The sequence below is a fragment of the Salvelinus fontinalis genome, chromosome 17 (assembly GCF_029448725.1).
Source record: "Salvelinus fontinalis isolate EN_2023a chromosome 17, ASM2944872v1, whole genome shotgun sequence".
NCBI classification, from domain to species: Eukaryota; Metazoa; Chordata; class Actinopteri; order Salmoniformes; family Salmonidae; genus Salvelinus; species Salvelinus fontinalis.
In genome coordinates, this window is record NC_074681.1 from 42,415,023 (window position 1) to 42,425,908 (window position 10,886).

Sequence of the window (10,886 nt, forward strand, 5' to 3'; positions counted from 1 at the left end):
ACTAGAACATTGCTTCCATTGATGTGATTTGTCTGAAGTTCGAGATATATGTACAAATCTCAAGTTAGAATCTAGTTTGCTAGCTAGCCTTCAAAACGTTCAAAAAAAAATCACATTTCCCTTTTGTCTTGTCTCAAGACTTATTTCATATAACTTTAAATTGACAAACTTTCCAGATCATGACCAGTATTATGTTTTTACAGTAAATGTGTTAATTATACTATGAATATAAATATACTTGTAAATATAATATGAGAGAAAAACATTACATATGCTACTGTAGGAATGTCAGACATTTATCAGGGACTTGCTTGAATCTTGAATTATTTGAATTAAAAAAGATGTGTCTTTTACAGCTTGTGTTTTTTCTTACTACCTGCGGTGGTCAACCCTAACCCGGACGACTTGTGCACCACCCTATGGTACTCCCAATCATGGCCGGTTGTGATAGAGCTTGGAATCAAACCAGGGTCTGTAGTGACACCTCTAGCACTGAGATACAGTGCATTAGACCGCTGCACCACTTGGGAGCCCCAAAATAAATGCATTACAAAATGACATTTAGCTACTGAAAAGGATAGGTGGGGAAAATAGAGCTCAACCCTGAGATTTGTTTAGGCGACCAAATCAATAGACTACTGGAGGGGAGTAAGCACAGGGTGAAAGAGACATGGAAAAGAAAAGAAAGAGTGGGAGAGGAAGCAGAGCAAGAGATGTATAAAGAGAAAACAGTGTGTTTTTTATTCGTTTTTGAGTGAAACAGAATGGGTGGAGGGGACATCCCTGACATTTACCCCAGTGCGGCATTTCGCTCCCTTACTGCAGAGATGATATTCCAAGGGCGGGGCTTAAGGACCGTTAAGGGAGTGACAAAGGTAGAAGAAGCAACTAGAGCTAAAAGCAGAGAGATTATCTGTTAAGGAGCGGGACTCAGGTATTGACAGCTATTAATGGTGAAGGACAGTGCCTCAAACTGTTGTAGAGTTCAACATTGTATCGCCATTGCCTGTCGCGGGGATTTTCCTGATTCATTAGAAATTCAAGCTTTTCTGATCATGACATTATCCTCCAAGATTGAAATGTACTTATCCCCAAACCAATATCCTATTTTTCCTGATGTTCTATGTTGTAATCACATTCCTGCATCAGCCTTTGAACATAGGCCTACTATATAAGTAGTGTAATACCTTGGCTAAACATGTAGCCAATAGAGCTAGCAAGTGCTGGTTTATGTGTAAGGTTCTGAACATATTAGTTTGCTCCAATATCCATACAAACAGTTTCACGATGACTGGAAATAATAGCAAGCAAGAAACATCATTTCTCTCAGCAAGCCCCTTCAATTAATGTATTCCTCTATATCACCGTTTGTTTAAGGTAAATTACTTATGGTAATCAAAGTAATTATCTAATTGCCAACCAAGCTCCTTTAATTGAAGCTGATGCATATGATCTACTACTCGTGAAAATGGGTGATTAAACACAATTATCGCCTGAGAGCAAACCATTAGGTTACTACTATGCTAAATATCACCACTGGGTGGCACCATCGCAAGATTCCTTCCAGCAAGCAAGGAAGGAATCTTCAGTCGACACATCTCGGTCTTAATACTGCTGCCCTCTTGTGGTAAAAGTAGAATATCACATGTTCGTTGCACCTGGACAATCAATAAATAACCACACTTAAGTGGACCACAGGTTCGATTTTTTTCTTCTCCCAAATCACCTTTTAATCCATAATTGTTGCACAGGTCTTAAGGCATCCTACATATGAAGTTGTTCCTTCAAGATGTAGGTTCCATTTCAGACTGTATAAACATAGCTTTGAATATGATCACATCCTGTAAATATTTGTTGAAATGATTTCTTTACAGTGCTCAGACATTGTGTTCTGTGACAGAAAAAAATACAGTGTGAATCCATTCAATATATACATTGAGAAAGGCAGACACAGACGGTAGAGAGTAGGAGAGAGAATATATAGACAAACAGACAAGCATTCAGACCCAAAGATAGGTACATATACATACAAGGCTATACAGTACATAGATACAATGGATTTCATTTACACAGCGCTTTCTCACAGGTCTCCAAGCGCTTTACATTGCGTGTGTGTGTGTTGTGTGTTGGGGTGGTGTGTGCGTGCGTGAGGCACGTATAAGTGATGTGGTGTGTACGTGTGTGTACGTGTGGTAGGATAACTCCCCCCTCATCCACCATCGATGTATAGCACCCACCTGGGCGTTGCGCAGCAGCCACTTTGCATCCAAACGCTCACCAAACAATGGCTATTACAGCGGCGAGGTAAGGGGTGAAGTAAACAGACATATAGACATGCAGCCGGACAGACAGACGGCACAAGACTGGGTTGTGTTCAGACCACACCACACATACTTATCTACAGTTCCCTATTATTATAAGTTCGAAGTTCAAAATGTGGTCCCAAGAGGAAAAGGGTTCTCAAAGACATTTAATTGTTGAGGTTATCTCGGTTTGACAGTGTTCAACCGTCTTTGACCTCATGATTTAGTGGTCCCTATGTGATTTTGAGGAATAATTGTTGGTGAGAGGGTCAACTGTAAACATGATTGTATTGGCAGTGGATGGATGAAAGTGAAATACAGATTGAGGCTGACTCCTGACTGTTGATCCAACTCATGGCACTAAGCATGGATCTAGGTTCAGTTCACCACATCTAAGCTCCAATCTAAACCATTGGGAATAGAAAATAAGCTCTGATCCGAGATCAACACTAGAGCACTGGGTCAGACAACAAAAGCCGACTAATAGAAGGGAATGATGGCCGTTAGGTTGGTGAGTCGTGAAAGACTCCTGCTAGAATGAGATAATGAAGGATAGGAAAAAGATGATGCCATACTATAGTAAACATAGAAGCAAACAAGGGAACTAGATGTTCCATTGAATTTGGCAGGATTACCGGTTTTTCCTGGAGATACAGTAGTTAAAAATTGATGACATCACTGCCCTATCCTTCTTTGACCCAATCCCAAACCGATCTCTCACCCCCTACCACTAGGCACTATTCTAGGCCCGTTTTGGTTGTGACGTACTGTAGATCTAAAAGGAATGGTATCCTCTATTATATGATAATTGCTCCATCTAGCACTCTTGCTATGCTTACACATATCCAACCCTATCAGAAATACAAGATCGCGTCAACAAGAACCTAAAATAAAGTTATTCAAATCCAGGATTCAGGGTTCACTGCTGTTTTTTAAGCTTTCCCTATCACACCTAACCAGAGACTGACCTGTAACACCAGATAAGTAGACTATCTGGTCAGTCAATGAACTACCAAGGCAGTATGAAAAATACCAGATTTGAATGTCCCTCGCCTAGGATATGGAGCAACGGTGGAGGGATTGGTTTGGAATTAGGCCCGTTTAATTCTAATAGGAATCGTCCGGGGAAGGTCAGAACCACATTTCTCCACACTAGCCTCCTCCTCGCTACTCCCTACTCTTTGACTGTGATTCGGAAGGTGACACGGCCCAGGAACTTGTCTCGATCGTCGTTGTTGCGCAAGTCAGACCCTTCGATCCGGCATTCGATGGTCAGCTCTGTGTTGTAGTCGTCCTTGTTCAGCAACAGCTTGACCGCAACCAGGGGCTGCACATACCTCTCCTACAGACAGCAGACAGAGAATGGGGGGGGGGGGAGGGGTAGAGAGGTGGGGCGAGAGAATGGGAGTAGAAAGAGAGAAAGGAGAGGGGAGAGAGGGATAAAGAGAGGTGGAAGGCAGGGCCAAAAAGAGGGAGGGTGAGACACACAGTAAGAGTGTCATAGGGTGGTAAAGAAAAGAGTGGCAAAGGAGTGGAAGGGGAAAAAATGATAATTGACCAACAAAGACTGTTGTTGTTCATCCAACGGTCTTCCAAATTCTTGCATCATTGTATAATAATGCTTTCCGGTATAGCACCAACCGGTACGACAAGACAGAAATGGATAAACATTGACCTTTCACCCAAACTTACATGAAGCTTATTGCCGTAGTAAGGGAAATACATTTTATCGAAGCGCCCCTCACTAGGGAAGTACTGCATCTGTATGGGGGTGTCCCTCTGAAGAGGCAAAGGAGGAAGAGGAAGAACAATAGTCAACACAGAAAAATGATAGAAGAGCAAGACTATGTGTATCCTATCCCATGTCGACTGCTGGGACTTCATATAGATCTGAAAGGGTTGGATAGAACAGCTGAATGAACCATACGTCCATCCAATGGTCTTCCAAATTCTTGCATCAGTAGATAAAATGCAGCGGTGAAAGTAGATTTATTTATTCCCGGTGTGGGACCTCCTATGTAGCGCATGCACACATTTTTGTTTTAATGAGCCTAATAGTTCAGACATGTCATTTAACTGTCAAAATGTATTTACCTTTCAATGGGTCAAGAAGACAACCAGTCATGATGTTTTCATCTGATTGTCAAACAAATTATCTTCAAAAAAAGTAGGCTACATGTTCGTCCACTTGCCTAAATAGTTCCAGCATCTATTAAAACACTGAAAAGTGTAGGCTAATCACATTCAACAGTTGTCATTACATTAGGCACACTTGAAGCCAGAATTGATTGATGCGTCCACTGCTGTCTGTGGGCATCTCAGTCCTGGCCAGTCTTCTCTGCTTTCGCAAAGTGTTAGTGTTCATGTCGAACCACAGCGCATTTTGGAGTGTGGCTGACAAGTGGTAATGATACATCATTGTGTAATAACCTACAGTTTTCGTGCCATCTTTGTATTAATTATTGTGATAGGCTCATGTTTAACCGGTACACCGTACCTGCACTATTTAATTTGCCGGTACTCTGTACCAGACCGGCTTACTTTCACCCCTGGTAATAGCCCTCTGATATGTTGTGTGTCAACTTTGCCATATTGCGCACACCTATCAAATCTTTTCAGATCTACACAAGTTCATATGAGTATGCAAGAATAATATATTATCAAAGATTTTCGATATGTTCCTAAAGCGGCATTCACTGTAATGTAAAACCATCAGCTTTTACACTAAGCAACACCTACTCTGTCTGTCATCCATGAGAGATCAGAATCAATCAGTTCGTATAGTAACACTGGTAGGTTCTAAAAGGTTCCTAATATAATGTTGGTACGCTGCATCAAACAGGACCAAAAGAAGCAAAAGCAACTCGAAAATCAAGCCCATAACACAATAGAGCACTTAAAAAAGGGGGGGGAAGACAACAAAACAACCCTGTAAGTTGCTCGTACAATGTAAGTTATTTCCACAAGGTAGTAACTTGCATACTGTATAAACATACACACTTCCACATCGCTAAGCTTACCCTAAAGCTTCAACTGGAAGCACGCAGAAAAAACAAAATCAAACCAAATCAGGAAAAAAGAAGACACAAATGTCAACATAAACAACGAATAACAAAAAAATGATATAAAGGTAACCAGAGTATATGACTATCTTCAAACACAGACAAAAACACACCTACTGAAATCATGATGACACTTACCTTTGCTGTGCAGTTGACATAGGGATCGCCGCGCGGCTTCAGCCCAATGATCTGTGAACGGAACACCAATTAACCAATCAACAAATCAGAGAGCCGCAGTCACACAATCGGCTGATTTAAATCATTATTATCAATGTGGTCTACTCTGAGCAATCCAATGGGATAGAAACATATATAAGGAGAGGGTGAAAAGGACAGCAAAACATAATAATAGAGAATGGTAACAAAGAGAAGCAAATGGGAATAACTAGATTGAGGAGGAGAGAAATCCACCATTGGCTAATGTCGTCTACTGATACATGCAAGGCTCTTGTGAATGTGTCCGTGAACAATGTATTTCAATTGGGACTGGTGAACTACACAGCACTGCCCTGAATTGAATTGGGTCTGCACTTATCCAATGTGCACTTCATCAGGAGCGGAATGTAATCAAGTCAATGACATGCATCTAGTGAGTATTGGCTTCTACCATTTTCCCAAAATGTGCACTTCCCTGTAATGGATTGAACAATGGTGGAAACTCCATCCATCCAACGCTTAAACCAATCCAATGCTTTTAGATGACGGGGAGTGTGCAAGTGCACACTTTGGAAAGAACGAGAATTGGGACACAAATATGTATCCAAAGAGAAGAGGGAAAGGAGGAGGTACCCTATTCATTTTGAGGAGGACACAGGGTCTCCCCTCAGTGTAACCGAACGTGGAGTCAGACAGGCCGGAGCAGAGGCTCAGATCGCTCCTCTTGAACTGACACGCCTTCCTCTGCTCGCCCACCTCGCCCTCCTGCTCAAAGTAGCCCCCCGCCGCGCACGCCACATTCCTCTCCTGCTCCGTGTCATTGTAATCTGAGAAAAAAACGATAATGACAGACTTGTATGACTTTTTATTATTGGTCTATTCGTCTCGTGTTGCCATACCTCCAAAATCACGTCAATGTCACACCTCCCTTGGAGGTCTGGTGAATTTTGAATGATCGGGCAAGATTTTGATTGGATGTTACATTTCAATAACCTGAAAAAGGGACTTTATTTTTTTGCTGAGTTTATTAACTAATTTACCGTCTGGTGATGTCACCAGGCAGGCCATAACTCCATTCCGCTAAAACAGGCCGTAATTTAAGGCAGTCTTTTCAAACAGATCTTACACAAAAAGAGCATTATCATAATTTTCACAATTTCACAGTATCATTCCAACCTCATAGTGTGGAAATATACAGTAGCTTGTTATGTGGGATTGTGAAAATATTTAGAGCCTGTCTATCTAAGGGCAACAGGAACCAGCTGCTTTTACACTATGGTTTGACTATTTTAATGTTTAATGTTTCTTTTGAAAAGAATATTTAAAAAGGAATAGTTTCACCGTATTGAAATGTGAGGTCAGGTCACGTAACAGGGAAGACCGTAAAATGAGGGAAAGATTGTTTTTTTTTTCCTTGAAAGGAATTTCTAATCACATTAAAGAAATAATCATCTTCAGAAATGACTTTGTCAAAGCAACAAAATAACTAGGGCTTTACAATGATGGAGAAATGTTGGGATTAAGTGGGTTAAAATCCTCCTAGAGGATGTCAAAATGCTGAATTTGGGCACTTTATTAAGTCTTTATTCATATTATTGAATTTATTACGTTTATTTATTACGTTTTCAAAATGTGTGCACAAGTTCTACCTAAAATGTCAAAGGGGCTCAAAAGGCACTCATTTTTTTTTGGAACGACCCATAACGCAACATTGTATTTCATAGATATGCCAATAAAGCATTATTGAAAAGTACAAAGAGAGAAAGAAAGAGAGAAAAAGGAGAGAAAGAAAGAGAGAGAAAAAAGAAGGCAAGTTAGAGAGAGAGAAAAGGGCACAGATTTTGCAAGGAGACAACAAAAACCATACTCACGTTGCAGGAAAGACTCTAAGGTCTGGACATACGGGGCAAACTGGAGAGGTTGGGATCTGTTAAACAGCATGTCCAATTGCTTGGGCCGGATGACCAACCCTAAGAAACAGAGAGTACAGTATGAGACGACTACCTTCATGAAAAATACCTGGAGAAATATAGTTAAATCTACTAACAAAGAAATCAGGGTCACCAATGTTGTGTGGTAAACTCAGAAACATACAGTAACCCTTAATTTAAAGGATATCAACATTAGGGTTTCATAACACATTCATAACCCATACATAACACATTCATAACCCATACATACCACATTCCTAACCAATACATGACACATCCTTATATAGGTACCCTTTAAATAAAGCGTTGCCAAACAGACAGTATATAAAGAGTTTGGCCATTACTATTACAGGTCAAACCAGAAATCTCATCATTCAACAGTGGCTGTATAGTGCTGGGCAATATTGACCAATCGTAGTCCACAGGATTCTCAGGATTAAAAAAATGCTAACTACCTGTCCTTAACCGACAAAGCTTGTGCTCAAATCCGCAAAATACAACAATTCTTGGATATTTCAGTTCCGTTTTCCCTCAGAATGACCTCGTACGCAACAAATGTCCCAATAATAAATCACCTGTCGATCTGACCCAATTGACTGATTGGTTGATTTATTGGTTAGTTGGTTGATTGATTGATTGAATAAATCATCTCCCTGTGGTGCTACTCACCTGGGTGTGGCACCCGGTCGCGGTACTTTGGCACATAGTCGTCCAGTGTCAGCAGCATGACCCATATGGTGAGGACGAACATCCCAGCCAGGAACGCATAGAACACCAGGTAGAACAGGAGAATGAGGCCTGTAGAGAGAAAGAGAGAGATTGATCGAGAGAGAGAGAGATTAGCACGATTCCAGACTATGTTAGCCCTCCGAGCAAAAAGCTAGGTCTGCACACCTGATCAGACGAGGGTCGTTTGGTGAACTGCCTCTGCCATATTAGCATATCAACGTGTATTTAGATCATTCATCCATGTAAACGTTAGTCGTTTCAATAAGGACAGCTTTCCATGTGAATAACTGGATAGGTAGGAAAGGATAGATGAGGAGCCAATTTCCAGCCTCGACAATTTTGTTGAGCAAAGGTACGCATTTTGTTTTCTTATGATGATAGGCAGAATGATCAGAGATGACAGAACAGCCTAGCATTTTGACTGAGAGGTCCAAGTCTGAAGCCTTATCAAATGACAGGGCTGCCCATGGGTGCTAGGTGCTGGGCATTGAGCAACCCATAAGCTTTAGAAATATCCCCTGACTATACAAAACATCTTCCCATGACAGATATTGACCAGGTGAATCCAGGGGAAAGCTATGATTCTTTATTGATGTCACTAGTTGAATCCACTTCAATCTGTGTAGATGAAGGGGAGGAGACAGGTTCAAGAAGGATTTTTAAGCCTTCGAGACAATTGAGACATGGATTGTGTATGTGTGCCATTCAGAGGGTGAATGGGCAAGACAAAAGATGTAGTGCCTTTGAACAGGGTATAGTAGTCCTAATGTTTGGTATACTCAGTGTATTTCGGTCCAGCCCATCCCCAAGAATTGGTACATAATTCGAATCCTGCATAACTGTAATGTATGTTAATGCATATTAATGTCTATTGCAGAGACCATATAATGTTATAATGGATGTAAGCAATTCATATGAATCCATTGAACGACATGGGCTATAACATAAGAACTGGGCCTACGATGCAAACAGACAATCCGGTTGTTCACCACACACTAGGCCTGCAGCCCACACCTCTCGTATAACCCGCAGAGAATGGAGGATTCCAAAAGATTTGCCTGCCCTGTCCTACCTCCCCCTCCTCCACTCTCCTACAACACATTCCCATCATGCACCTGCATCTTGATCAAGGGGGAAACCCATTTGACCTTGACAAGCGTGCTAATGTCGGCCCGCCATGCAGCGTAGAGGCAGGAGGTGTTGTGACAGCGTGAGAGAGGAGAGAAGCATCCCACTGCACAGCACCATACAGGGTCTTAAAGCTAGCTGCTAGCTCGCATAGATTTAGCCGAGCTTGCTCACCATCTACAAAGTAACCATAGACTACTGGTGTAAATTGATGGGATAAATTCCATAAATGCGAATACTTTCATATTTTCTGTGTGTGTCAGTGGTGTATCTCACTAGTAACACCTGTGAAGGTTTTAACATCAAGGTCTTCACATAATCATGCTAGCTGGTTGTTAGCCATGAATTGGTCTGTTCCAGAGGATTCACATGCACGTACACGTGCACACACACCACACACTGCAGTTTTTTTTGTTGCATACTACTGATGTAGTACGATACACTACAGGGCAGAAAGTGATGATTTCTGATCAAAGTGTTCTGAAAAGGGCACATTCATTTAATGTATGATCTAATCTGAATGAATATAATTTGCATATCGTTTATAATTCCAAATTGGGGGGGTTACCGAAGAAGACCTAGACAAGGTATAGCTCACTTTATATATCATAAACCGTGTATTTGAGTTGTAGACTATATGTCTATTTGTGGTCTCAATGGAAATACACTGGTTTTGGTTTCTAATTATTATGCTTAAAGGTGGGCTAGTCTCATTCATCTGTCTTGAGCTAATCAGTGCTGAAATGTACAAGGTGTCACACACGCAACATGCACACACGTACACGCGCGCGCACACACACATCATGAGGCTGACAATATGATGCTTCAAAACCAACGAGACAGAAATAGAATCATTGTCACACTACCAGGCCACCATTGCCTCGCAATGATAGAGACCATGAATGAATGGGTGGATAGAATATCATATTACTCTCCGATATTAGGCTGTGACAATATGCACATCCAAATCGAATAGCCTGCAATTATATTAATACAAATAAAATAAAACGTTTTCGACAGTGGGCTATGCCCCAGCCCCGGTCCAGGTTTTCTTACCCCAGCTCTTCGCTGTGCGCCCACAAAACTCTCCGGTCCTTGGGTTGAAGATAGAATCTTTCCAGCTTCCAGCATTCTCATCCTCTTTCGCCAACGGTTTGTCTTCATTACTTGCCATTGTGGAAATTTGGGGATGCCTTTTTCTTTAAAAATACGAGGAACACCGGGCAATGGTATGTGGCGAAATCAGGGATGTAGGCGTATGTGGTTGGGTCAATTGTTGGAATGGAATGGGCGGCACAGTGAAGCAATGATGCTCTTGTTGATTTTTTTTTGTTGAAAAATCTGTGACGTTTTCTGCCACTAGCGGCAGCCTCTCTCCGCTACTCAAAGCGCTGCGGCTACAGTAAAATAGTCATGATAAAAGAGCGGCTTGGACAGAGTAACCTAGATAGCATAGACACTAAAGGAAAACGCTCTAATAACGCTGGATTTATCCATTTATCATGACCTGAGAAAATTTGAGTATATGGTGTACCTAACAAATAAGACGCAAACTGGAAATATCTGGAGATTATGAT

The 10,886-nt window shown here is 41.4% G+C and overlaps 1 protein-coding gene across 1 annotated transcript; it reads right to left on the minus strand.

Annotated features, from left to right (window-relative positions):
• Positions 1-1,699: 1,699 nt before the first annotated feature.
• LOC129814431 (sodium/potassium-transporting ATPase subunit beta-3-like) lies at positions 1,700-10,649 on the minus strand. Its single transcript, XM_055867538.1, has 7 exons — positions 10,366-10,649; positions 8,122-8,250; positions 7,393-7,491; positions 6,155-6,348; positions 5,504-5,554; positions 3,996-4,082; positions 1,700-3,645 (listed from the first exon to the last, which is right to left on the minus strand). Exons 1-7 carry the CDS (start codon positions 10,481-10,483, stop codon positions 3,478-3,480), a joined length of 846 nt encoding a protein of 281 aa, XP_055723513.1. The 5' UTR covers positions 10,484-10,649; the 3' UTR covers positions 1,700-3,477.
• Between the last annotated feature and the right edge of the window lie 237 nt (positions 10,650-10,886).

Coding starts and splice junctions, on each gene's coding strand:
- LOC129814431 (XM_055867538.1), bottom strand. CDS start 10,483: ATGGCAAGTAATGAAGACAAACCGTTGGCGAAAGAGGATGAGAATGCT. Junction 5,555..6,154: donor TCCTCCTCAAAATGAATAGG/GTACCTCCTCCT, acceptor TTCCGTTCACAG/ATCATTGGGCTGAAGCCGCG. Junction 4,083..5,503: donor ATGTCAACTGCACAGCAAAG/GTAAGTGTCATC, acceptor TTGCCTCTTCAG/AGGGACACCCCCATACAGAT.